The 27,827-nt window shown below is 55.1% G+C and overlaps 1 protein-coding gene and 1 long non-coding RNA gene across 6 annotated transcripts; one reads left to right on the plus strand and one right to left on the minus strand.

Annotated features, from left to right (window-relative positions):
* LOC140602571 (uncharacterized) lies at nucleotides 1–27,023 on the plus strand. Of its 5 annotated transcripts, XR_012005511.1 has the most exons (4): nucleotides 19,296–20,766; nucleotides 21,023–21,109; nucleotides 26,033–26,534; nucleotides 26,699–27,023. It is a non-coding gene; the product is annotated as an uncharacterized lncRNA (long non-coding RNA). The 5 variants fall into 5 exon arrangements; XR_012005508.1 differs by lacking the exon at nucleotides 19,296–20,766 and adding an exon at nucleotides 30–213 and having other exon boundaries at nucleotides 26,033–27,023; XR_012005509.1 differs by lacking the exon at nucleotides 19,296–20,766 and adding an exon at nucleotides 19,117–19,287 and having other exon boundaries at nucleotides 26,033–27,023.
* FOXE3 (forkhead box E3) lies at nucleotides 18,063–19,040 on the minus strand (the record flags this gene model as incomplete). Its single annotated transcript, XM_072773859.1, has 1 exon — nucleotides 18,063–19,040. A coding segment is annotated over one exon (978 nt), but the record flags the coding sequence as incomplete, so codon positions are not given.
* Nucleotides 27,024–27,827: the final 804 nt, after the last annotated feature.

Consider the following 27,827-nt stretch of genomic DNA (forward strand, 5'->3'; position numbering starts at 1 on the left):
GCCTCCCGCCTCCCGCCTCCGGCCTCCCGCCTCCCGCGGCGGCGCCGGGGCCCCGAGGCCGAAGCGCGGTCGGAGCGCGCGCGGGAGCCGAGACGCCGGGACCTGCGCCGCCGGAGCGGGCCCGCCGGATCCCCAGCGGCTTCCGGCCCCGGGGAGACGCGCCGGAGTGATCGCGACCGGCAAGCCCGACGCCCTCCGCCCGGCCTCGGAGAGGTGAGCGACCCCGCTGCGCCGCTCCTTCCCGACGCCCCGGCCCCGCGCGGGGAGACCCGGGGCCGCCGCCCTCTCCCCGAAGCTTCCGTGCGGCGTTTCCGCCGCATTCGGGGCGCGCGGCCGCCTCCCGCGCTCCGACGGGGCCTGCCCTCCGCCCTTGCCGGCCGGGTGGCCGTTTGTCCTGGGCTCCGTGCCTCTGGGCCTCCGGCCTTCGGTCAATCTCTGCCTCCGGTTCCTCTGGAAACCCTGCGTTGGTCCGGGCGTCTCTTCGTGGGTGCAGAATCCCTCGCTGCATCCCTCCCCCTAGTCGCCCCCTTTCTGGCGGACTTGTGGGCTCAGCAGACCCGCAGCAGGACCCTACAGACCCCTTCCCCAGTGACCCCGACCTCAGCCCCAGGCCAGCGTTGCCTCTGCTCTCGGGAGCCTGTGCACACGAGGTTGCCCCGGTGCCCTTCTTCTTACCAGCCCGTTGGATCCCCCCCCCGCCGCCCCCGGCCAGGAACCCAGCAACCAGTAGCTCCAGCTTAGACGGGGCCCGCCCCAACCCCGAGGGGCGACCGGGGTGAGGGCACCGGTCGTGGGCCTTGGGCGAGAACGGAGCCGATGGATGGGCGGCTGCCCCGCCAGCGCCGCGCAGTGGTCAGAGCTCGGCGCGCGAGGCCTGAGCCCCCAGCTGCCCTCAGCTTTGCCCGGGCGGTATGACAGTCAGCAAGCTGCTTCCCTACCTAGCCTCAGTTTCCTGCTTTGCCTAGCAGTTAAGATCAGGGACCCTGAAAAATTAGGCTTCGGGGATTCTGGTCCTGGCCCTATTTCGAGGTCTGTCGTCTTGGATAAATTTCTTAAACTCTGTAATTGTTTCTTCCTCTATGAAAATGAGATTTAAAAACAACCCACCTCATGACTAATACGTAATGTAGCTCCGTCACTCCAGGCTACCTAGAAAGAGGGTTTGGAGAGCACTTTGCAGACTCCTGGGGAGAGAGAAAGTGGGTGTGGGTGGTGTAGTCTCCCACCTGGATCTCAAGCCTGGGTCAAGCCCTCCACTAGGTTACCCCTACTGGGCTATGGAACCCTCTCTGGTCACTGTGCTGGGTCAGATCCCCTGTGGATAGTGCTGGGAGCAGGGTGGGAGGGCATGCACAGCTCCTGCAAGCTGTAATTCAGCAGGGTTAATGTCAGGATGGATACGTTATCTCTTTCATCTAGCAATTTCCAATCTATGGAATAATTTAGTGTAAATCTAACTTTCCCATTCCACTGGTGGGGCAAGAGGCCCAGAGTGGGGAAGGGACTCACCTAGACTCCTACCAGGTAGAGCAGGGCCAGGTGCTTATCTCTTAACCTTCATGAAAGAGGTCTCCATCCTCTCAAGCCATCTTGGCTAAGAGCAGAGGGGAGTGGAGGCAGGTCTGGCTGCGCCTATCCTGGGAGAGAAAGTCCTCTGTTCCCCCTACATACGCTCCTCAGACCAAGGGAATCCACCTGGTATGCAGAGTGCATAAACAGACTGTCCTCCGGAAGAAGAGAGGTCCAGTTCTCAAACCATGGACTGGAATTGGGCAGGGGTAGTGGCCCTGAGGGGGTTAGAATTTTCCAGGTGATGAGGCCCTCCAGAAAAAAAAAAGTAGGGGGGTGGGCTTTGGAAAGAAGTTTTTTTGCATGAGTTCAATAAATTCACATACCTAGGGTTGCTAGATTTAGCAGATTTATTTTATCTGGCAACCCTACACTTACCCCAGCTTGTGTGTTACTTCATGGAGATCTTTCTCACACTCACAGATCCCCCATACTGTCTACCACACGTCAGCTCCAGCCTGGCTCTTCTCCGCTAGTAGCTGAGAAGATGGAGGGGAAAATCAACATTGGCCTCATCTTGCTGCAAATGAGTGTCTTCATTTGTAAAATGGCAGGCATGAACCAGTAACTTCCTTCCTTGGAAGCACTCTCAGGTTCCCCAGGCACCTGCCCAGCTCCGGGGTAAGACTGGCTGCAGCTGCCGGCTGTGCCTCTGCCTGGCTCTGCTGCACGCTCCCTGGCAAGGGGACACAGGTTGGGGAAAAGGGACACAGGCCCCTAGCCCTTGTTCTGCAATGTGGGGGTAGAACATGATCCCAAGGAACCACCAGACCCCTCAAACATACATGCACTTTTACAGGGGTGCAAACAGGCTCTGGAGATCATGTGACCTGGCCAGGCTTTTGAAGCCCCTCACCCTACTCCCAGGGTTGGGCTGGACCCAGCTGTCAAAACTCTCAGGCCAGAACTCCTTTACTGATCCAAATAACTCTGCTTAGCCCCTGACCAAGCTCCACTCTTGCCTGGGGAGAAGTGTTTCTGGGAACCTCTCATCCCTCCCAAGGTTTTAATGTAATCTAGAAGGGCCAAGTTGTCTTGACCAAAGCCAGGAGGAGGTGAACTGAGTGCTGGGAGAAGGTTGATCAGGACATTTGCAAGGCATTTCGTTTTCTGCCCTGGCACCATCCTTTCCCACCTGTGGGCTCAGCCTCTTCCAAGCCTCCCGGGCACATTTGCTATCTGGGTGACTGTCACTTCCCTCCAGGGAAATCCTGTGCTTCAGCCCCCACTCGGGCAGCCTCCCAGGAAGCAGGAGACAACAGGCTCTGTGGGTCTTGGTTACAGTGTCACCTGGAGAATGTGGCTTCCTCCTTCCTCTGCCTTCCTATTTGGTCACCTCCCTGAAGCAGCCAAGAAACAACTGGAAGGCGGCTTTGCCGGGCGCCTTTGGGAGGGGATCCGCCCCCAAATGCTCGGACAGCAGGGAGTTGCGTGTGTACTGCGACGTGTTGCGGGCCATCAGCGGTGCCCCTGTCTTTGTGGCTCCTGCCTTGCCCTCTCGCGGTCGCTGTAGACGTGCTGTTCTCCACAAGGAGAAAGGGGAGAGCTACCGGGGGGGGGGGGGGGGTTGGAGAATGTAATGACATCAGTCGCGAAAGTGGCGAAGCGCGGCGCGGAGCTCCAAGAGGCGGCGACGCGGGCGGCCCGGAGCCGGGCAGGGGGCACCGCGCGCTCCAGCGCTGCTCTGATTTCATTCCCACACCGTGGCCAGCCTCAGCGACGGCGGCGAGGCCCGCGCGGCCGCCCCGTCCCTCCGTCCCTCCGTCCGCCTGCCGCTCCGGGCACGACAGTTGCTGGGCCGAAGCCGGGACGTCTCCAGATCCTTTTCGCACCCAGCTCTCCGCCCGTTGCGGACCGATCCCTGGGCCCGGGGGGAGGGTCGGAGACCCCGGGTCGGGAGCCCTGCGGCGGCGGTGCTCCCCCGCGCACGCCCAGGAGCGGGGCCCCAGTCAGTGTGGACGCGCGGATCCGCCGCACGCGCAGAGACCGGGAGCTGCCCCGGCGCCTTCGCCCCGCCTGCCCCCAGCGCCTCTGAGCTGTTCCCCACACCGCCACGCCCTGGACTTCTCCCCTTCCCCACGCCTGGCCACAGTCGCCCCCCAGCTGCCCTATCCTGGGACCGCGTGGTGGGGGGTTCGCTTGAGCCCGGGATGGCCCCGGCCCGCGCCCCGGTGAGCCCGGGCGAGCTGCGGAGCCGTCGGCTCTGGTTCGCGGGGAGAGGGTTGCGGGCCCAGGCGAGGGTGAGGACGGTGCGGCTCCGCAGCCACCACCACCCCGGGGCCTGGCCTCGCCGCGACCCAGGGGCGACAGGCTCCCCTCGCCGGGAGAGGCGCAGCTTGGGCGCAGGGGAGAGGGCGCCCTTTCCAAGTGTGCCGCCAGCCTCGGGGCTGCGAGCCCTCCCAGAGTCGAAGTGCGTCCTGGGCTTTTCGTCCGAGGGTCGGTCCCTGCGGAGGCGGAGGCGGAGGCGGTGGCGCCGTGTGTCCGACCCGCGCCGGTCCCGAGTGCGGGGACCGCCCTGGACGCCTCGCCATCCGGACCCGCCGCTCCGCCCAGAGGAGGCCCGCCGCGTGCCGCCGACGGCTGGAGGCTGTGCGAGGGCGCGGGGCCGCGTGCGCGTGGGTTGGGGACTGGGGCGGGGAGCGCAGAGGGCGCGGCGCGGGGAGGGCCCCGGGCGGTAGCGCGGCCCTGTGCGCTCCAGCTGCGCCCGGCGCCGGAGAGCGGGACCTCGGCCCCCGCCGCCCCTCCGCCGCCCCGGAGTGGGGCCGACAGGGGGAGGGAGGCGGCGCAGCCGTCCGAACCCGGTAACCGACGCACACATGCACGCCGTGGCATTTAGCCTTTCGGAGCCCCAGGCGGGGGAGCTGGGGAGACCGTAGGGCCCTGCGTGGTGAGGGAAGCAGTGCCGCGTGCCTGACCCCCGCCGGAGCCCTGCGGAGCCGCGCAGAAGCCGAGCGAGCGGACCAGAGGGCGGCCCGGCCCTGCCCGGGAGACGCTGGTGACGGATTCCTGGAGAGCAGCGACCTCTGGAGGAGCGGCGCGGCCACGCAGCGAGCCAGGAGCGGGACGACCCGGGCTAGGACCACAGGGCCTTCTCCACCCGCCCCTTGGCAAAGTCGCCCGGCGCCCCAGAACCTCCGGACTCCTCTTGGCGCATGCTTGCTTCCTTTCCCAACCCGCACCCTTGCTTCAAATCCTGCCTCCTCCAGAAATAAGGCTTCTCGAGAGCCCAGGCATCTTGCCCTCTTCCTGCTCTGAGCTCCTCAAACTGAAAGCCTGAACCTTGGACAACAGCACCAGCGCCCCACGCTGCACAGCCGACCTGCTTCCTGCCTCCCCTTCTCCAGGAGGCTGTTAATCCATACACTCCACCCACCCTTTGCATTGCATACTGCGTGTGCTGTTTTTCTTTTCCCTGCAGTAAGTAAGAGACTGAAGTCATTTATCCCCAAATTGGACTGTAGGTTTTCAAAGTCTGTTTCCCAGAGGAGGAAGCCCAGAGGAAGGGCTGACTTGCCCAAGGTCACACAAGCAGAGTGATCGCAGAGGCAGAACTAGATCTCTAACTTCTCATTTCCCAAGCCCAGAGCCCTCTCCGTTTCACGTGGATGTGGAGAAGAGCTCCTTTTGAGTGGCGAGGCCTGGTTGGTGGAGTTTAGAGGTAGGAGAGGGGACATACAGGGGAGGATTGGGGTAGGGGTTCGCTGTTACAGGGTGTGGCAGGAAGGAAAGAAGAGAGGGCAAAGCTGCCCCAAAAAGTCAGACTCTTCCTTTCCTCAACCCCAGCCCAGATCTAGCGACTGTGAAGGACTCCAAATTTCAGGGGCTGGCTACATGCCTTACATCAGGAGGTGCGTGGGCTGGAGGCTGGACACAACCTCAATTCAGGCAAATACCGCCGTCCCCTTTGCCCTGGGACAGGGGCTAAGAGACCCCTGCTAATACACACCCAGGGGGTGCTGCTGAGGCCTCAGAGCAGCAGGAGGACCCCCCCCCCCACCAGCTGCTTTGCTTTCAGGGAATCCTATGATTGTCTACACAGGTTACCGGGCAGCCTGGCCCCTGCCTTCTGGCCCAGCCTCACCTCCAGCCACTGCACTCAACTCACAACCTTTTTCCCTTTCTCACCTCTGTACCGTTGCCCATGCTCACTCTGGGCCTGGCTCAGCCCTCCTAATCCTCTGCCCACTTCAAATGTCAAGCTTTATGACATGCCTCCCCCACAACACCTCTCATTGGCCCGCCTGTGAGGGGCTCCTGCCTATGTGCCCCCCCAAACACAACTCCCTCCATTGTCATCATTTATCTTCTAGGCTATCACCTGTGTAGACTGTGAACTCCTTGACAGCATTCATTATTTATCCTCATTTGGCCTCCTCTCCAGAGTACCTACCTCATGGAGTTCTCATGAGGATTAAATGAGATAATGCATATAAAGCACTCAGCCCAGGGCCTGAAACTGAGAGACGGCTCATTAAAGGTTTCTCATCATTATCAGACATTCTGCCTCCTGCCAGCAGCAAAACCCAACACAGAGTTAGGTATTCAGTGAGTGACAGACATGTGGAGATAGGAATGAATGAACGATGTGACATATTTCTCCCTCTTGTCGGGACTCCCCAGACAGCTTACATCAGCGGAAATACGTGTCCTTTGGGAACAGACACTATTTCTCCCCCATTGGTCCCCATCCCTGAAGGGAGAGAGAAGAACATGTCCCCCTATGAGAGAGAGTCTTCCCATGGTCCCTGACCCCAGCATTCACTGGATTTCTCCCTTGTGTTCTCTGCCTCAGTTTCCTTCTCTTAAAAAGGTTGTGACCAATCAAACCAGCCAAATCCCAGCAAAATCTTCCAGGGACTCCCCATTGCTTATAAGACAAAATTCACTCTCCTTAGCATGATGAATGGAACATGTTTACGGTTTTGGGGTATCCCATCTCTCTGGTGGGTAAGACTTCTCTCGCCTAGTCCACAGGCTCCTGATGGGACTGTCCAATCTCTGTGTCCCTCACACTTACTTCCAAGAGTAGACACCCAGCATGGCACCCCAGCATGCTCAACTATAGCATTGCAAATCCAAGGCCCAGTGATTGGTGTAGGCAAGTGACCTAAGCCAAGCCTGTCACTCCTACAAGATTTGATATATGGACTCTGGGACTTCAGGAGAGGTGCGAGGTGCTTCTCCTGGATCAGAAGATCACATGGAGAATGCTGTTTGACATTGAAACCCATGCATGGAGGGAAACAGCCAAGAGAGAGAGCAGGCGCTTAACAACCGTGCTGCATCCCCTGGCTCTGCCTGAACCTAGAACCCTTAGACTTTCCAGATATTCTAAAGATATCCTCCCCTTTCTTAAGCTAGATGTAATGAAGTTCTGCTAGTTTGAGTTGACTTTCATAAACAGCAAGGACCTGGGTCCCTAAAACCTTTGAGGTGCCATACCACCCTGAACTGCCTGCACAGACTTATTTCAGTATTGGTTAAGCCACTGCTCTGGAATTTTCTTTGGCGGGGGTGGGGGTGATGGTGGGGGTCGGGGTGGAGTAGTCTGTTACTCACAACTGAACTGAACCCGAATTAATACAGGAGGGGATGGAAAGATGTCCTGTAGACACAAAGGACCAGTCTAGGGTCATTGGCCTGAAGAATAAAGAGCTCAGGGTTGACAGAGACCCCATCTTCAAATCTCCACAGGGCTGATCTGGAGCACAGAGACCAAGGCAAAAGCCTGAAGGTTGTCAGGACACAACATCTGTAACTCAATGGAAGGAAAGCCTTCCAATAGAGCTGTCCCTCAGAGATGTGATAAGCTACACTGATGGTAGTGAGCTCCCCATCACTGGAAATGTGTGAGCTGAGGCTGGGTAATCACTGGATAGGAATCTCAGAGACATCTAGGTTAAGGCAGATGGACTCTAGGACTTAGAGGTGGGTTCAGATTATGCCCCCACCCCGTATTAGTCTCAAACAAATTACCTTTCTAAGCCTCAGTTTCCTTGTTTGTGATCCAGATAGTCGGGTTGGAGACAGACACCAAGGAAATTTCCTAGCCTGGCACCTCACAGAGACTCCTGATGTCTAGTACTCTAGGTGGAGCCAACTATGGGTCAGGATGACTCAGTGGGGATCTTTGCTGGCCTCTCCAACCTTGACATTTAAAAAAAATATTTTATTTATTTATCTATTTGAGACAGAAAGAGTACAGAAGAGAGAAAAGCAGACTCCCTGCTGAGTAGGGAATCTGACACAGGGCTGGATCCCAGGATCCTGAGACCATGACCTGAGCTGAAGGCAGACACTCAACCAATGGAGCCACCCAGGTGCCCCAACCTTGACACTTTTGAAGATGCCTGCTCCAGCTTGCCAGCAGAATGCACCTCCCCCTGGTTTGTTCTTACCACTGGAGAGGAGCAGTGGAGCCTGAGATCTCCTCCCATCCCTACCTCTGCCCCTCCCAGGTCCTCCACTTCCTTAATCTGATTTGTAAGAAGTGCATCCCCTATTTTGAACAGTCTGGCTCAAGAATCAGGGCTCTTAACTACTGTGCCCTACCTACAATTCCAAATGTGAGTGCCATTCACACCAATAATAATAAGCATGTTTCTGCATGGCCCTGACCTGCCCAGGCTCCTGCTCATCCTGGTCTCAGTCAGCCAGAGTGGTGCCATCTGCTACATGACCTGACACCACAGTTCTGGGCCAACCCAGACATCCCAGGCTACTTGAGGGCCTTGTTTTACAAAGTGGATTTGGCTCTGCTTTAGTCACAGGAGTGCATCTCATGGGGGGATGGGGCCGGGGGTGGCCTGTTGCTGAATCTTCCTTCATCCATTTCCTCCCACAAAGCTGGGGCCACTCCCAATGACATGGGAGATCCACACCAGAGAGTAGCAGATCTTATGACCCTATGATCAGAAGGAAGTCACAATTGGGGATGAGGGATGGCAGAGAAGGGGAGACGGCAGCTTTTGACAGGAAGTCTCAACAGTGGAGGTCTATCTAAAGAGCAAGCTTCCTGTACCTGCCACTGATGCCCAGAGTTTGGGAACTAGACAGGAGAAGGAGCCATCACTCTGGACAGACTGATCACCAGGGCACAGACCCCATGCAGGGTGGAGGTGGCAAGTGCCCAGGCTTCCCAGATCCAGAAGCCAAACCATCTGGTGAAAGGCCCTCAGGAGAGGTTCTGATGGGAAGGTCACGGGGGAGAGGGCAGTGAGGTTTGAGAAAGTAGAATTCTGTTCACAGTCACCAAGGGTCCCTTTGAGAAATAAAACTAGACAGCTGCCAAAAGAGCCAGTGTGGCCACAGGGAACTTGGTGTCCTGACAAGGATTGTGCAGAAATGCACTTCCAGAACTTCTCCTGTAGATACACCTGCACACGTGGAACATGTGCGAGCTTTCATTGCAGCTGCTTTTGGAATGCTGAAAGGTTGGAAACGGTGTAAATGTCCAGTGACAGGGGGTTGATTAAGCAAATAATGGCACATGTACACGAGGAAATAGTATGCTGTGTAAAATAGAATAAAGAAGTTCTCTATATATTGATCTGGAAAGAGCCCGAGACGTGAAAAAATTCAAGATACCTAACAGTGTACACTTTATGCTTCCAATTGTGTTTTTTTTAAAGGAGAAAATAATGTATATTTGTTTTGGTTTGCATGTGCAACAAAAATATCTAGGAAGATGAATAAAAAACATCTGTTGGAGAAATAGGAACAAAAATAGAAGAGAGACCTTCCACTGATACTTTTTGATCATTTTAAAGCTGAGTAAATTTATAGCCTATTCAACAGTTGAATAAATAGGTTTTTTAATAAAGAATTTATTTATTAATGAGAGAGAGAGAGACAGGTAGAGGGAGAAGCAGGCTCCCTGCCGGGAGCCCGATGTGGGACTCGATCCCAGACCCTAGGATCATGCCCTGAGCCAAAGGCAGACGCTTAACCACTGGGCCACCTAGGCGTCCCTGAATAAATAGTTTAAAGCAAACAGTGGAATCATCTGGATGAATAAGGCTGTGTAGGTTGAACATATGAGTAATAAAAACTGTAACTATGTGCTCAACACTTTCTGTGGGCTCCAACCTGAAAATATGGCTGGTGGCTATACATACAAGGGAGGGACATACAAGCCCCATCCAGCCCATGCCTGTGGCTGGCCTGTCGCCCATCAGGTGGGGAAGGAGGCGAGCCTGCCAGCTAGGACCTCAGCCTTTCTACCTTACCCTTTCGCTCTTCTCTTCCCGTCCCTGTCTCTGCCTCCTGTCTTGGTCCCACCTACATTGCTTTGAAGGTAGCCCGACTTTGCCAGGCTGGACAGGGAGTGGGACGCAGGAAATGGAGATTCATAGAAACTGGAATAACAGGCCTTCTCCTTTCTTTTTTTTTTTTTTTTTTTTCTCCTTTCCTTCAAAACCTCAAACCAGGGATCCCTGGGTGGCTCATCAGTTGAGTGTCTGCCTTCGGCTCAGGGTGTAATCCCGGGGTCCCAGGATGGAGTCCCACATCAGGCTTCCTGCAGGGAGCCTGCTTCTCCCTCTGCCTGTGTCTCTGCCTCTCTCTCTCTCTCTCTCTATCTCTCTCTCTCTCTCTCTCTGTCTCATGAATAAATAAATAAAATCTTTAAAACAAAACAAAACGCCAAGCCAGCTCATCTCCTCCAGGAAGCCTTCCTTGTGAATCCCACCAAGCCCAGGCCCTGCCCCAGTCAGGGAGCCAGTCTGGTGCTACAGGTGGGACCTGCCTATCCCTTGAGCAGGGTGCAAGCCTCTGGTCTCTCATTCTCCTCCACCCCTGGAACCTCAAGCCCCGCCAAACCCCAGGGTGTCCAGCCCTAGCGAGGCTGCCCAATAAGGGACACAGGGTAGAAGAGCCTCACCCACCATCACAATGGCTTTAGCAGTTACAAAAGCCATATCACCCTGGCAGAGGGGGCAAGGCACATCTTCCCTCTTTCAGAAGAGACTGAGGCTGAGCTCAGAGCAGAGGCTTGAATTGGTGACCTGTGAGCCCCCTCATCCTGTTAGCACTCTGCATACTACATTGCCATCCACCTGTATATGACTTCTCCGAGCAGGACCGTGTTGGATTCATTGGAGTCCTCAGCTGGGGAGGAATACACAATCCCAGAGCTTGGCAAGTGGTGGGAAATGCTAAGAAAGAAAAAGGAAAGGGTTGCCTGAGTGCTTGACCAGACCTCGGATTTCCAGACCTCAGCCCAGCAGGTTTTCTCTATTTCCCTCTCACAGAATAGACCAATTCTTGGCAGCTGGGACTGCCTACCCCATTCCAAGCCTCCCTACAATGGGGCAGCTGCCAAGGGCTGCCAAGAAGGATGGGGGACCACAGGACATTGGGAGCACTTGACAGGCGAGGTGGTGAGGGCCAGTTTTCCTCTCCCACACCAAGCAGCTGGGTTCCTCCCTGGAGCAAGTGACTTGCAGCAACAGAAGCCACTCCCAGCTCAAAATAGCATCCAAGTGGATTCCCGGCAGGTGCCTACAGAGTGGCCAACAGGTGGCGCTCTTGTCTCCACAAAATTGGTGAGGGGAGGAGGAGAGAGGAGGGGAGTGGGGGGAACCGGGTTTGAGTGGGGGAGTCCAGAAGCAGAGGAAGTAGAAGACGGAAAGAAAGAGGAACTGAAAACTTGTCACCTGGCTTGGAAGGTGACCTTTCAAGATCAGGACTGTGGGGGGAGGGGGGATGGAATTTTGGGGGGCTTTTGAGGCAAGTTTCACTTCCTCTTCCTCAGGGGCGGAGGACTTTGAAGTCACGTGTACCAAGAGTCAAGTTCTGAGTCAGCGACTTTGCAACTTGACCTGAGCGAGTCACTTAATCTTTATGAGCCCCAATTTCATATCCTGTAAGTGGGAGCTGATAATTCTAATAATGTCACCCTGCATTCCAGGAATAAACTGTACTGGATTATGCCTTTTCTGTAATACACTACTAGGTTCAACTTGCTATTTCATCGAGGAACTTTGAATCTGCTTTCATATGTGAGAATGGCTATATTTTGCATTCTCATCCCTTATCAGGCTTTGAAAACATAATTAAGGGACACCTGGGTGGCTCAGTGGTTTGGCTCAGGGCGTGATCCAGGGGTCCTGGGATCAAGTCCCACATCGGGCTCCTCTCAGGGAATCTGCTTCTCCCTCTGCCTGTCTCTGCCTCTCTCTGTGAGTCTCTCATGAATAAATAAAATCTTTTTAAAAAGAAAATGTAATTAAGTAGATAGAATTGGAATGACTTCCATTTCTTCTGTGTTCTGGAAAAATTTATATAATTAGAAAAAAAAAAGGTTTCTTTATAGTTTGGTGGAATTCACAGGCAAAATCAGTTAGCCTAAGTGCTCTCTGCTGGGAGCAATGGAGGAACAGTTTCTGACAGTGTTTTCTGTTTCTTCTGTACTATGGGTCTACCAAGATTAGTCACTCCTTAAATCAGTCAAGCCAGACCAGGTTGTCTACCAATCGAAGGACCGCCCCTAGCTTTCAGAGTTGACACAAGGCTATAATTATGTGCAAAAGTTTGTAACCTCTGTGAAATAGGAAGATTTTAGCCAATGGCTAATTGTTTCTGTACCTTTGTATACCTATTTTCTACCATTGCCACTGCTACCTCCACCAAGCTACCGTCCTTCACTGCCTGGATACTGCAGTAGCCTTTGCATTGGTCTCCCAGATCTCCTCTAATAGCATGCTTAGGGCTATGAAATTTCCTCTGAGCACAGCTTTGACTACATCCTATGGATTTTAATATGTACTATTCTCACCTTTATTAATTTATAGTCTGTAGTTTCAATTTTCCTCTAACCTGAAAGATAAGCATTTTTAAATTTTCAAGGGCTACATTCAAAATGTGGTCCAGGAACATATTCTTATACATGTAGGAATTTATGAACATTTTTGAATGTTGTGTTTTCATTTCAATAGTGATCTTATGTGGTATATATATATATATATATATATATATATATATATATATATATATACACACACACACACACACACATATATAATGGAATATTACTCAGCCCCATCAAAAAAAATGAAATCTTGCCATTTGCAATGAGGTAGGTGGAACTAGAGGATATTATGCTAAGTGAAATCACTCAATTAGTGAAAGACAATTACCATATGATCTCACCCATGTGGAATTTACGAAACAAAACAGAAGAGCATAGGTGAAGAGAGGGAAAAAATTTAAAAAAAATAAAAGATCCCTGTCCCAGAGAGGGAGACAACCCATAAGAGACTCTTAATCATAGGAAACAAACTGAGGGTTGCTGGAGGGGAAGGTGGGTGGGGGGATAGGGTAACTGAGTGATGGATGTTAAGGAAGGCAAGTGATGTAATGAGCCCTGGGGGTTGTATAAGACTGATGAATCACTAACCTCTACCTCTGAAACCATACATTATATGTTAATTAATTGAATTTAAATTAAAAATTTTTTTAATGATAAGAAATCATTTAATTAAAAAATAGTGATCTTAAACACATTCATATAAGCATATAATGAACCACTTACATGACCTCCTGATATAAGTATCAGAGGCCTGATATTTAGAGTCTTTGTTTACATATTGTCAAGTAGTACTTTAATCTTGAGATAAAGCAAAAAACAATGTAGACTTTATAAGTAAATGCTGTATTGGGGCCAGTTGGTGGCATGGCCTGCCATGTGAAGGAATACTTGCACTTCATTGAAAAGAAAACAGTAGGAAGGCATCTGGGTGACTTTGTTAAGCATCCAACTCTTGATCTCAGCTCAGGTCTTTTTTTTTCTTTTTTTTGTATTATTATTATTATTTTTTGGAGTTCGATTTGCCAACATATAGCATAACACCCAGTGCTCATCCTGTCAAGTGCCCCCTCAGTGCCCGTCACCCAGTCACCCCGTCTCCCCGCCCACCTCCCTTTCCACCACCCCTTGTTCATTTCCCAGAGTTAGGAGTCTCTCATGTTCTTTCTCCCTCTCTGATATTTCCCACTCATTTTCTCTCCTTTCCCCTTTAATCCCTTTCACTATTTTTTATATTCCCTGTATGAATGAAACCATAGAATGTTTGTCAGCTCAGGTCTTAATCTCAGAGTCATGAGTTCAAGCCCTGCATTGGGGGAAAAAGAGGAAAACAATGGTGGATGAATTTAGTCATCACAGCTCAAGGCACCAAATCCAAAAGACCTGTGATGGAGCAGGCAAGGCCACATTTATGGGGCAAGTGATTTATTTAGTTTCAGCAAAATTATATCTTCTTTTACATTTGATTAATGTTATGAATATGAATTTTTATTTTGTAGGTCTATTTGAATTGAATTTGTGAATAAATTTTTGTTTTACAGTTACATAAGAGATATAAGTATAAGGATTTTGTGCCTGCACATACTAAATGACATTATAACAAAAAGTTAAGGTCAATGCTGGGAGTCCACAGAATTTTTCTGTTTAAAAGAAGACACTGTAGCCTGTATCTTGCAAAATCCTCCCCAACCTCATCTCCCAGAGAGGTACTTCTCATGGGCTTAAAACCAACCTCGTCCCTAATAGTAAAGGGTTTTTCTATGTTGTGCATTTTTTCCTCTGCCTTCCCAAGTGAAGCCCACAGGCCTGAAAAATTGCCCAAAGCAGCCTCTCTATTGATCTGCTTACCTGTGTGCCTTCCAAGGATGTCACTTTCCTATGTACTCAATTTTCCCTGTGGCGGGGTGATGGTAGCCACTTTCTTGAACTGGGTCTGACAGACCTTCTAAGCAGCTCAGCACCATTCTGGGCCCAGAGCCATCCTTCCAGTGTTCCAAGTTCCCTTAAGTCTGGGGGCAGCCCCCTCAGCTCACCTATACATTCCCATAAGGAACTCAGAACTGTCACCTGCCTTAATCCTCCTGCAAAAACATGCACCCCCCTCATTTCCATAACTCTGAGCCACCTTCCCAGCCTTCCCATACACCGTGCATACTCAATCCATATAACCATGTCTCAGTCCCCTCTTCCTCAACCCCCCCGGAAATAAGTCTACAAAGGTACAGCTTTGACCTAAAAATTTCATTGTCAAAGTGTACATTTAGCTTCCCATACTAAAATCATCATCTTAATTTCAGATGCGCAAAATTTCCCCCTAAATTTTGGTCTACCAAAATATCAAAATTCTTAGGGCACTCTGACATAGAGCATATCCTCTGAGGGCATCAACAGTCTCCAATCTGATTCTGCATTGGCCTAGGAGGCTACTAGCACGGGGCCCGGTGCATAGCAAGCGCTTAATGCTGTTGAATAAAGGAAGATTCAAGAGGTATTTAAAAAAATAGTCTCAGGTCACCAGGGTGGCTCAGCGTCTGCCTTTGGCTCAGGGCATGATCCCAGGATCCTGGGATCGAGTCCCACATCAGGCTCCTCTCAGCCTGCTTCTCCCTCTGTCTCTGCCTCTCTTTTGATGTCTCTCATGAATAAATAAATTCTTTTTTAAAAAAATAAAGTCTGATTTTCCAGTTCGGCAGTGACCTTTCTACTGTTTCTGTACAGACATTTCCCGCCTGGTCCTCAGAGTTCTAAGATCCCAGGGTCAGAGATCTGCAGGGCTGTGGCAAGAATGGAAATCAGAGCTCACAAGGTGCTTTCTGGCTTCAACAGCCTGAGAAGGGTTCTCCCCTGCCCTGGAAAGTGCTTGGGTTTGGAAGGATTTTACCAAGAGGTGCTCTGAGGCAGGAGGAGGGGCTGTAACACTATGTGTAACGGAAGGAAGTTTACATTTTGATGTTTGTGGTGCTCTACTTCTTAGAAAACAGACAAGCTTGGGAGCCCTGGGTGGCTCAGTGGTTTGGCGCCTGCCTTTGGCCCAGGGCATGATCCTGGAGTCCCGGGATCGAGTCCCACATCAGGCTCCCTGCATGGAGCCTGCTTCTCCCTCTGCCTGTGTCTCTGCCTCTCTCTCTCTCTCTGCCTCTCTCTCTCTCTTTCATGAATGAAGTCTTTTTTTTTAAAGAGTAAAATAAATGAAAGAAAAAGAAGAAAGAAAGAAAGAAAGAAAGAAAGAAAGAAAGAAAGAAAGAAAGAAAAAGAAAGAAAGAAAGAAAGAAAGAATAGAAAAAGAAAAGAAGGAAAGGAAGGAAGGAAGGAAGGAAGGAAGGAAGGAAGGAAGGACAGACAAGCTGGATATTTGCTGCCTCTTGGGCTCCAAGAGGGGCAATTCTCATCCGGTAAGTGGGGAAATAGCCTCTACCTCCATCTCTTTTGCCTCTTTTGCAAGTCACTGCAGGGACTGCACGTGGGAAAGACCAAGAAGGTGCCAAAGGACTGTCAACCCAGTCATTAGTCAGTAAGTCAGGCCCAACATTAGACACCAGAGAGTCGGTCAGTCAGCATATTAAATGAAGGGCTGCTACGCTTCAGGCAAGTTAGCTCTGACTCTTGCTCAGAGGGGTTAAGCGCTGCAGGAGGGTATCTCCTCAGGGCATTTCATACCAGACTGTACCCAGTGTTGTACCACCAAAGAGGCCCTTCCCTGCCTTCTCACATTTCCTGCCCTTTCTCTGCTCTAAGCTGCTGAGTCTCCACCCTCACCCTCCAGCACCACTAAAGAACTTTAAATTCTTGTAACCAATAGAGGTGCTCTAGGTACATCCAACATCCAACATGGAAATCACGTTCACCCTGGACTCAAGACACACGATCCCCTTCCCTGACACCCAATCCAGGCCCCACTAGATTGGCAGTCCTGAGGTAGGAGAGCTTGGAAGAGCCTGATGCTTAGCATTTAGGTCAGCACTAGGGAGCAGGACAGGGTCAAAGGCCAACCCCCTAGAGCTGCACCCTCGGAGTCTCTCTTTGGTGCTGCCCTGTCCGTGGTGCTGGGGACAGTCAGTAAGCGGCTCAGGGTCCCTCTGCCTCAGCTCAGATCTAGCAAGGTGGATAAAATGGGGCGTGGATGAGGATGCAGAGTCCAGCTCCAGAAGTCCAGTGGGGAAACGTGTGGTTCATGGCACCCCTTCCTTCAAGCAGGGAGCTTTAGCCTTTTAAATTGAGCCCCCAGCCTTGGCTTTCCAAAGCCAAAGCCTTTCTTTCAGAGTACTGTGCATACTGAGCACCTGGCAACGCCTTTAAAATGCAGAATCTGATGACTGGGCGGGCCTGAGATGCAGTCAGAGATTGTGCACCTCTAACAAGCTCCAGGGTGATGCTGGAGGTCTGTAGGCCACAGTTTGAATATAAAGCTCTAGAGCCCTTATCTCATTTCTCTGAGGACTGATTGGTCATGTCTCGTCCCCACCCATCCAGAAGTGCCTGATAGTTCACTAAGTACTTGTCAGAGGAGTGGTCAGTGCTCCCTTATCCATGGGAGCTGGGAACAATCTCACACAGCAAACCTCTAGCCAGATACAATCCTGTTCACACGCCGTCTCATCTCTGTGGCTCCGGGATGCAGCAGGTGGTGGCATTTTACTAGGCCCACTATGTGCACAGCTGTGGCTTAATCACATCCTAGTCCTACTCCGTGAACCTCTCTGCCTGATAGCTGACAAGGGGCTCACCCCCTGGCAACCCGAGAGCCTGCACCGCACCCATCCTGTCTCCCCAGACCACTCCCCAAGTCACCAGCCAGCACACGGAGCCCAGAGGAAAGTTTCTTGTTTCTTTTTAATCAAACCGGCTTTAATTAAAAAAATAATGACCCAATAAGTCCTACGTTTTCCAGATGGTGGGGCAGGCCGCTAGCCCCGACTTCAGTCAGGCGCCCCTGGTACCGCTGGTCTCGGAGATCTCGAAGACCCGTCCTCCGGGGCTGGAAGGGCGCAGCCAGGCGTGTCCGTGCGGAAGCGGCGCGCTCTCCCAGTAAGGAAGGTGGGGGTGGTGGCGAACTTGGGGGGAAACGGAGGGAAGGCAGCCAGGGAGTCGGGAACCCGGGAGTCTGACCTCTAACGTGTGGTGAAAACACACAGAGAGAAGGCGGACGAAGTTAGGAGCCGGGCGGGGCGGCGGCTGGGGAGCGAAGGTCTGGCTTCCGAAGGGCGGGGGGCTCACCAGAAGCTGGGGCGGGAGGGAGCCCGCGGGCGGCGGGGCCGAGACGGTGCGTGGGGGGGGCCCCTCCCGGGGGGGCTCACAGGCGGCGGGAGCGCGCGGGGCGGGCGGCCGCAGAGCTCACAGGTAGCGCTCCAGCCCCGGCGCATAGGCGGCAGGTGCGTGCGGGGCGGGCGGCCGCGGGGCTCACAGGTAGCGCTCGAGCCCGGGCGCGTAGGCGGCAGGTGCGCGCGGGGCGGGGCGGCAGGTGTGCACCGGGCGAAAGGTGCGCGCGGGGCGGGCGGCCGCAGAGCTCACAGGTAGCGCTCGAGCCCGGGCGCGTAGGCGGCAGGTGCGCGCGGAGCGGCAGGTGCGCGGGGGGCGGAGCGGGCGGGGCGGGCCAGGGCGGCGGGTGCGCTCGAGCCCGGGCGCGTAGGCGGCAGGCAGGTGCGCGCGGGGCGGGCGGAGCGGCCGGGGCGGCAGGTGCGCGCGGGGCTCACAGGTAGCGCTCGAGCCCGGGCGCGTAGGCCGGCTGCCTCAGGTAGGCGTCCCCGGGGCCGAGCGGGCCGAGCGCGGCGGCGGGCCCGGCCAGCGCCAGCAGGGGCTCGGCAGGCAGCGGGCCGGGGCCGGGGCCGGGGCCGTGGCCGGGGCCGGGGCCGGGGCGCGGCGCGGGCAGCCCCAGGCGCTCGGGGCCCGGCGGGTAGAGCGGCGGGGAGGCGGCGGCCGCGCAGGGCGGGAAGGCGGCGTCGGGCGCGGCGCAGCAGGGCGGCTCGGGGGCGCCCAGCCCCGCCAGCTCGGGCGGCAGGCTCACCAGGCTGTCGACGCTGAAGAGGCGCGCGGGCGGGGGCGGGGGCGCGGGCGGGGGCGCGGGCAGCGGGGGCGCGGGCGGGGGCGCGCAGGGGCAGGGGCAGGGGCAGGGCGGCGGGCCGGCGGCGGGCGCGGGCGGGTCGGCGCGCTTGAAGCGCTTGCGGCGCCGCAGGAAGCTGCCGTTGTCGAACATGTCGGCGGCCGCGGGGTCCAGCGTCCAGTAGTTGCCCTTGCCCGGGTTGCCCGGCTCGCGGGGGACCTTGACGAAGCAGTCGTTGAGCGTCAGGTTGTGGCGGATGCTGTTCTGCCACTTGCGCGGGCTGTCGCGGTAGAAGGCGAAGCGCTCGGTGATGAAGCGGTAGATGGCGGCCAGCGTGAGGCGGCGGCCCGGGGCGTGCGCCAGGGCCATGGCGATGAGCGCGATGTACGAGTAGGGCGGCTTCCCGCGCTGCAGGGGCCGCCGCCGCCGCCGCCCCGGGCCGGGCACCGGCTCCCCGCGCGCCCCCGCGCCCGCCCCCGCGCCCGCCCCCGCGCCCGCGGGCTCCGGCCCCGGCTCGGCCCCGGCCAGCGGCGACGGCGGCGGCCCCGACGGCGCCACCGAGGGCAGGGCCGGGAAGCCCGGGAAAGCGGCGGGCGGCTCCATGGCGCTGCGCCCGGCCTCGGTCCCCCTCGGTCCCCCGGACGGCCGCCCTCCCTCCCGCGCCGCTCGGGTCCGCCTTATATGGCCGCGGCCGCCGCCCCGCCCCGCCCCCCGCTTCCCCGGCGCCCCCACTAACCAGGCGCACGGCCCGCGCCACCTACACGTCGCCCCTCCCTCGGCCTCTCCCTCAGTCCTTCCAGACCCGGCCTCATCCCCTCCCCACCCTCGTTGGGTCGGGCCCCCTGCCGCCTCCCCCGCAACCCCTCCTGTTTGGGTCAGTGCTAATCACAAATCCGCCCACGCCGCTGTGTACTCTTTGGGGCCCCCACCCCATTATGCTCCTCCGGGTCCTGTCCCCTCCGTCACTCTCTCCTAGCCTCCCCCAGGCCCTCCCCACCCCAGCTGGGGCACAGATGAGAGCCACCCAGGACCACCCTGCCAGGCTTTGGGGAGGGGGTGGTCCTGACACCATGCTGGTCTTGGACATTAAGAGCGTAGGGTAGGAGGAATGGCAGAGCCGGAAGGCCAGCTCTGTCTCAGGAGAGGATGTCTGGTGGCTCAGGGTCGCCAGCTCCTCTCTCTGTTATCTCCCACTCAACCCTGTCCTGCCCAAGCCATTTGGAAGCATCCTTTGAAAAAACAGAACCCTAAAAAGTGATCCAACTGGCCTATTTGAGAACCACGGGACTGGCTGCTTTAAAATCCAGGGCCTCCAGAAACTCTGTAACTTGCAGTTGCCTTTCAGCTGCCTCCTCTCCGCGCCCCTTCTGTTCTAGAGAAAGGGCTCCCCTTTCATTGCACACACACTCTCTCTCTCCCCCCCACCCCCGCCCCCAGCATACACACTGTGGAGATGCACAAAACACAGGCCTACACAACCCAAAGTTCCAAGGACCAGTTGCTGGGTCAGAGAGAGCCCCCAAGTGCTTCCACAGCCCAAAAGTCTGACAAAACTGCTTACTGACCCAGAAATGCCACTCACATCCCACGGGGGTGGAGGTGGAGGTGTCTTAGCAGTTTTTTATTAAAAACTCACTCTGGGAAATACCACCTACCACCACCATCTAGAGGTCACGTCTCCCTGAGCTTATTTCAGGAAATCTCTCCAAGGTGACAGGAGAGCCAGCTGTCGCTGGAAGGGAACCAAAGGGTGAAAAAGGCTTGCCTTAAAGAGGCTGGTCTTGGGGGACAGGCAAGATCAAGGGAGCAGGGCTGGGGTAGGTGAGGCAAGCAAAGTGCCCACGGCCTAAATTTAAGGGGGCACTCACCCTCGGAGTGGTGCAAGTGCAGGACTGGCACCTGAGAGCCAGGGCCTTCCTAAATTGGGGCTCTAGATGCCTCATCCCAGTTGGCCCTGATGTGGGAGCAGTGGGGTACAAATAACCAAAGCTAGCTAAGCAGGCCTGTGGCCTAGGGCTTCCAGATCCAGAGGGGAAACTCAAGGCCCCCACTCTCCAGCTCCATAATGTGACAGCCACCATTACTGAGTGTTTCATTGGTGGCAAACGCATCACACTCATTACCTCACTTCAGTGCAAACACTTTGTGAGGTCGGCGCTGTTACAATCTCTGTTTCGCAGAGAGGGAAACTAGGGCTTGGGGAGGCCAAGGGACCTACCCGACTTTGCACAGCTAGTAGGTAGCAGGGCTAAAATTAACCCGAGTCCGGAGCACTAGCACCATGACGCTGAAGTCATCCAGGTCTCAATAACTTTGGCTGCAGAGCTGATGCCGGACCGCTCCTGACCTCCAGGTCAGCATATCCAGCGTCCACTGGACATCAGCCTCAACCCAGTGCGCTCCCAACCCCATATCAGCAAGTGGGCCCTTGCCCCTCGCCACCCAGCACAGAAACAATGACCCTCATCTTGGGCTCCTCCTTCCCCCATCACTCCCTCCATCCCAGGACCTGCGAGTCCTGTCGGTGCCCCGGGACCCTCAGTCCACCCCTCCTTCGGTCTCCTGGCCTCAGTTCAGCCCACGTCACTCACTGAGTACTTCCACGCCAGGCCCTCTGCCAACGCTCAGGGAAGACGGAGATGAAGAGACTCTTGATCTGCTGGGGAGATGGACACACATTTACAACTATGAGAGAGGTAGGCAGACAGGGCTGTAGAAGCAGAGGGGAAGGGGGAGGTGACACTCAGCGACCGAGAGATGACCCCTCAACCCTTCCACCGTGAGGATCAGCCTGGTATGCCAGTTACCCCCTCTGTGCCCTCTCCACGCTGTGTTCTACTGGCCCAGCACAGGCCAGTTGCTCATTGGAGCTTCAGTTTCCTCACCTGCCAAATGGGAGCAATAATGAGCCCTGTCCATAGTGTTAACAAGACTCAGATGAGATCACGTATGCAAGGTCCCTGGCCCCCAATGGCACTTGGTGACAGGGGATTTTTTTTCCTGCTCCCCAGTTGGCATTTCCAGTATTAAGCCAGGAAGGGAGGGAGAGCGGCAGCCCAACAACTGATTTCAGAGCCCACATATTCTCAACCAGGTGCAACAGAATCCTGCAGCTGGACTCAGGCACAGAACCAGAGCCACAGTCTTTCTCAGACTTGGGGTTGGAGGCCCTCTGAGGCCCTACCACAGCCTCTGTCTCACACCTACAGCTTTGCTGTGGGGCTCAGGGTATGGAGAGTGGCTCTTATTACCTCCCACGGCTGACTGCAATTTTCTTGTACCTTCACTTTGCCAATCCATGTGTAGAGCCTGGGACATAGTATATGTTCAATAAATGATACTGAATGTGCACTTGGCTAGGCTAATCCTGGGGAGGGTGGGGGCAGGGAATGGGGCCAAAGGGGTGAGAACCCAGACTTTTCCAGTTCTCTGTGCCTGCCTGGCCCCCTCCATTGGGCCTGCTTCCCGGAGCCGAGCAGGCCGGTGTCAGGGGGTGGCCCAAGGGCTAATCCGTGTTTTCAGCGTGGCTGGGCCCTCTTTTCACAGGCCCTGGGCCGGACGGGATGCGGCTGAGCATCCGGGCATAAGATGGCCAGTGAAGGCGGCCCCTTTCTCATGGGCCTGGATTCCAGGCAGCCCAGCGTCTGAGTGGAGCCCCTGGGGCGGGAGGAACACAGTGGCTGGGCTGGGCAGTCCTTTGTCTGACCACGCTGGGTGGATATTCAGGCTGGCAGGAGGGATTAATGGCCAGGGATTGGCCCTGGGGCCGGCCTTCCCACTGCCCTTTGGAGGCCAAAGGCCCAGGTCAGGGCACACAGCTTCGATGGCTCCCTAGATAGGAATGGAAATTCCCACCCTGTCCAAAGCTGTTAGCATCAGCCCCCAAGGCTCCCTGCCCCCAGCCCCACCCCTACAGAGACATGGAGAGCCAAGATGGGCTTCGAGGCAAGGAGCAGAGGGTGGGGGCCAGGCCTTCCTAGCCACTCGGAGAGTCCTTTCAGGTCCTTGCCCTGAGAGTCGCAGCCCCTCAAGGAGGGCCCATGATTGCCACTCCAGAGCTCTGGAGAGGAAGAGCTATGCTAAGCCAGCGAGAGTCCAAGGGGCCAGCCTCAGCTGTCACCAGGCCTCGAAAGACTTCCTGGAATATTCCTCAAATACCCCTAGAGACCACTCTAAGGTCATTTATTCCTTAAGCCCTTCATCACAGCTGCCACGGATCCCATAGCCCAGAGGGTGCAGAGGGGCTCAGGGACCAAAGAAGCTCTCAGGGACACCCCCCGACCCCAACCACCCCAGGATTCTGAGGGCTGCCACAGGGCCTCTTCCCTCTTCCCCCCAAGGCTAGAGCTGCCCAGAATACTGCTCCTTCTCCTCCGGAGCCTGGGACAAGGGCTTTCAGCCTGGCTAGGGGTATTTGGGCCTCCATCCTGGTGTGGCCTTTTCTAGCTAGGCTGCTCCTGAACTAGTTACTGAAGGCAGCAGCCCCAGCCTGACCCCTGTGGGGTGCCCTCTGGGCCAGGGGCCCGAGCCAAGGCTCGGGAAAGGGAAAAAAGTCAGGCCTGACTCTGGGGAGAGCAGCAGAGAACAACCCAAGAGGAGGAGGCCCGTCTGTGATTCTTCAACCTTCAAGCACTTCTATTCAGTGAATCCCAGGGGTCTGTGTCCAGGCGGCCTCGGGTGCTGGGTGGCTGCTGAGTCAGAGTGCTCTCTGCCTTCACGTGTGCTCCCTGTGCACGGTGGTCGCTGTGTGATGTGGGCCTAGAAGGGACAGTAGGGGCACAGAAGGGGGACCTCACCCAGGTTGGCAAAGCCAGGGAAGCTTCCTGGAGGGGGCAGAGCTCCAGCAGCCCAGATTGGCAGGCCCCTGGCTGGAGTAGGGCTCATTCTGTGCACCCGTCCTGTCACTGCACTTACCCTATCGACTCTCCGTGGATGTGTCTCCCACACTAGACTGTACGCACTGAGGGCAGGTACACGTCTCCCTCACCCTGGGATCCCTGGCATAAGCTAATGGTCCATAGATGTGTACTGCTTGGCTGGAAGGACAGCTGAGTACCGGAACAAGCGAACTGAAGGTACAGAGATCGGAAAGCAAGAGGATGTGGCCCACTCTGGGAAGTCCAAGACCTGCCATATTTTTCTATCGAGAACTGCATGAGCAAATATATGTAGCATCCTTAGGACACTGCCCCCATGTTGTATGTCGGCTGTTGTTTGTGGTTGTTGCTGTTACTGTTATTGCTCACTGTGGCTAATAGAAGGTGCCAAGGGATGGAGACAGAAAAGGTAGACGGGGTCAGAGTGTAGATGACGTTATTTGCCAGTCTAAGGAGCTCAGATCTTTCGAGACAACAGGTAGCGCTTGAAAGTTTTTCAGCAGAGAAGTGACACAGTCAGATCCCTTGTTGAGATCAGTGTGACTGCAGAGACTACAGAGGGAAGAGGCTGGGGGCTGACACCAGGGGGGACGCTGAGCTGACAGTGAGGTATGAACCAAGGCTCTGGCTCTGGGGGAGCATCGTTCTCCTCGTTCCCATTCGCTCTAGACCAGGACGGAGAGGGACCCTCCAGCCATCCGTCTCAGAGGCTTAAACGTCACTGCCACACGGTGCAGGAATTGGCCATCATCCCGTCCATCCCTGTGCGCCCCTCCGTCTCCTCCTCCGACCACCTCCACTCACCCAGACCCGTCAGTTCTCAGAAACCTCTCTCAGATCCGTGCTCTGCTCTCGTCCCTCCGTCCTGGTCGTCGTTCAGGCCAATACCAGTTCTCACTGTGCCCAGTAGCCTTCCGGCTGCTCTCCCAACCTCCCCCTCTGATTCCACCTCTACTCAGCAGCTAGTGCGATGCCCCCTCTGCAGCATCTTCAGCCCCTCCCCCCCCTCGCTGCCCTCGGGAGTCTGCGCCCCGCTGTCTTACCAGCCCCCCTGCCTGCTCCCCTCGATGTACACACATTCTATCCAGAGCCGCTTTCAGCCCAGTGCCAGGTCCTCTCCACTCTGAGCCTTTGCTAACGGAAAGGAGCACAGCCCACTTGGCCAGCTTTATTTTTTTTTTTAAGATTTTATTTATTTCTTCAGAGAGAGAAAGAGAGAGAGAAGTAGAAACACAGGCAGAGGGAGAAGCAGGCTCCATGCCGGGAGCCTGACATGGGACTCGATCCCGGGTCTCTGGGATCACACCCTGCACTGAAGGTGGCGCTAAACCGCTGAGCCACCAGGGCTGCCCTTGGCCAGCTTTAGATACAAATACAGACCCCTTTATTTTTCTAGCCAGCCCCTCCGTCTCCTAAGATCTTTATTTTTTTTTTAAGATTGATTGATTGAGGGATCCCTGGGTGGCACAGCAGTTTGGCGCCTGCCTTTGGCCCAGGGCGCGATCCTGGAGACCCGGGATCGAATCCCGCATCGGGCTCCCTGCATGGAGCCTGCTTCTCCCTCTGCCTGTGTCTCTGCCTCTCTCTCTCTCTCTGTGTGACTATCATAAATAAATAAAAATAAAAAAAAATAAAAAAAAAAGATTGATTTATATGATAGACACAGAGAGAGAGGCAGAGACACAGGCAGAGGGAGAAGCAGGCTCCATGGCGGGAGCACGACGCGGGACTCGATCCTGGGACTCCAGGATCGCGCCCTGGGCCAAAGGCAGGCGCCAAACCGCTGAGCCCCCCAGGGATCCCCTCCTAAGATCTTTATTATATAATTTTTTTTTAAAGATTTTCTTTTTTTTTTATTTATTTATTTATTCATGATAGTCACAGAGAGAGAGAGAGAGAGAGAGAGGCAGAGACACAGGCAGAGACACAGGCAGAGGGAGAAGCAGGCTCCATGCACCGGGGGCCCGATGTGGGATTCGATCCCGCGTCTCCAGGATCGCGCCCTGGGCCAAAGGCAGGCGCCAAACCGCTGCGCCACCCAGGGATCCCTCCTAAGATCTTTATAAGCAGGACATCCCATCCTTCCCTCTGAGGCTCCCTCTGCCCAGCCTGTGGATGGGTGTACTCCTTGTCTCTCGAGTACCGTTCACACAGATAACCGCTTTACTCGCTGGAACACAGTCCCCTGTTTCCCCTCTGTCTCCCTTGCCCAGGCAGAAGGGCCACTGGCCCGACCCCACCCAGAGAGACCGGAGCCCATGCTCTGTGTCTCCCTCGGTCTGTGCCCAGCTCCTCCTCGGACCCTGTGCCAGGCTGCAGGCCGCACAGCCCGGTGAGCACTGGTGAGGGACTGAGTCCCTGGCTGAACGAATGAATGATGAATGAACAAACAAACAAATGACACACGTGTCTGGAAAGGCAAAAGATCCCCGTGCCTGGTTTCCAGCTAGGGATCTGCCTCCCGCCTCCACCGCCTCTCTGCTCAGCTCTGCAGCCCTAGCCCCAGACCCCCCACGCGGTCCCTGCCTCTGCAGGGTCCCGACTTGGTTCAGGCTGAGACTCAGACAATGTTGGCTCAGCCCTGAGGGTGTAATTCCAGCCGCTCCTAAACCACGCCCCCCGGCATCTGAAGTATGTCCCCTGTCATTTCAGGCTGTCAGCGTTCTGTGTTCTGCCTTCGACCTTGTCCCCCCACCCTAGGCGATCTCAGGGCTCACAGGCCTCCCTGCTTCTCATTTCCAGAGACACCGAAGGGGACCGGTGCTGTCGGCCAGGCTGGCTGAGCCAAAGGAGCCCAGACGGGAGAAGAGTGAGTCTGAATTCACCATAATTGCCATGTGACCCTGAGTGAGAGGTACATCTGTATGGCCCATGCCAGACACACAAGCCCCCAGTGCCCGAGGAGCTCTGTGATGGTCCAGGCCAGTGTTCCCAGCCTGCAGGCCCCCTCGCTCAAGGAAGGCATCTGGAAACCACGTGGCACACAGTGCTGTCTGTAAAGAGGACAGACAATGTGTCACACACAGTATGAAGGCTTTCCAAACGGACTTTGATGCTGCCGTGACACCTGCATTTTAAAGCTTTGCATCAGTGGATTCTGAAAGCATAATCGCTATTATATAGAGGCACTGAGAGGTATTTTGAATCCCAATTCTTAAACTATTGCTTTAGTCCACAGTATGCCTTCTCTACACTTTTGGATATTAAGGTCCAGAGGAGAGATGCACCAAAAGTCCCAGAACAGGTCAGTGCAAAGCCAGAAATGAAGCCTAGGACCCTGACTGGTCCCCCTGCCCCCACCCCCAGCTCCTCTGCACTTATTCAAGTGTTTATTAAGCACCTGCCTTGTGGTGGGCTCTATGCCAGGCACCAGGAGACAATGATGACAACCCAGTGCTCTCCTCGCAGGGGCTGACGTCTGGGAGGTGAGTAGGCATGAGGCAAGGAGAGGACACAGTGAACAGAGATTTGGTCAGACTCCCTAAAGAAGCCAATGAAGGACTGGAATCAGGAAATGATGTGATTGGGTGCCTGGGTTCAGTGGCTGCCTTTGGCTCAGGTCATTATCCTGGAGTCCCAGGATTGAGCCCCACATCAAGCCCCCCATCTACCCCTGCATTGGGCTCCCTGCTCAATGGGGAGCCTGTTTCTCCCTCTGCCTCTTGTCCTGTTTATGCCTCCTCTGTCTCTCTCTCTTCAAATAAATGAATAAAATATTTTAAAAAAGAAAAAAGGAAGTGATGTGATACGATCCCTGTTGTATAACAACCACTGCATTTGCATGTAGATGATGGACTGGAAGTATTTCATCATTTAGGATGCTTTTGGCCTCAAGTAACAGAAAACATCAACTCAAAGTGATTTAAGCTGGAAGGAAATATATTTTCTTCCTAACAAGAAGGTCAGAAGGAGGATGCAGTTAGCACTCTGGCTCCCCTTTTCTGTGATTCTCTGGGCTCTGCTGTCCCTCATGGGTAGGCTTCATCTTCAGGCTGGCGACAAAATAATCACAACACCCAGAACACTGAGTTGCAGGCATCCAGAAGAAGAGAGGTTGTCTGTCTCTTTTTTTGCACAGCCCCTTGCTCCCACCCCGTGTCTCCTCAGCTCTCATTGGCCAGAAGTGGATCACTTCCCATCCCTAAACAATCTGTGGCAGGGAGAAATAAATTACAGGTTTGACCAAGACTGATCAGAACTTACCTACTCCCAGAACTGGGGATGGCTCACTTGCCCATGAAACGAGTTGCTACATGAAAGAGTAGATACTGGGGGAAAAAAACGGGTTCCCCAGGGAAGGAGCAAGAGAAGTCCTCAACAAGTTCTGCTGCCGGGAGAGAAGAGAGAAGCGTGGAAGCCCAGACTGCAGATGCTGAACAGAGGAGCTCCTACAGGGCACTCACCCCTCTGCCTGGTGTAAAACGCACACATGTGTCTGCCTCCCCACTTGGCTCTCAGCTCCTGGAGGGCAAGGCCTGGGACCCGTGCTCTTGTGGATCTGGGCACAGGAGTCCCCAAAGAGGAGGGGGAGGAGGAT

Source organism: Canis lupus, chromosome 13, assembly GCF_048164855.1.
Source record: "Canis lupus baileyi chromosome 13, mCanLup2.hap1, whole genome shotgun sequence".
NCBI classification, from domain to species: domain Eukaryota; kingdom Metazoa; phylum Chordata; class Mammalia; order Carnivora; family Canidae; genus Canis; species Canis lupus.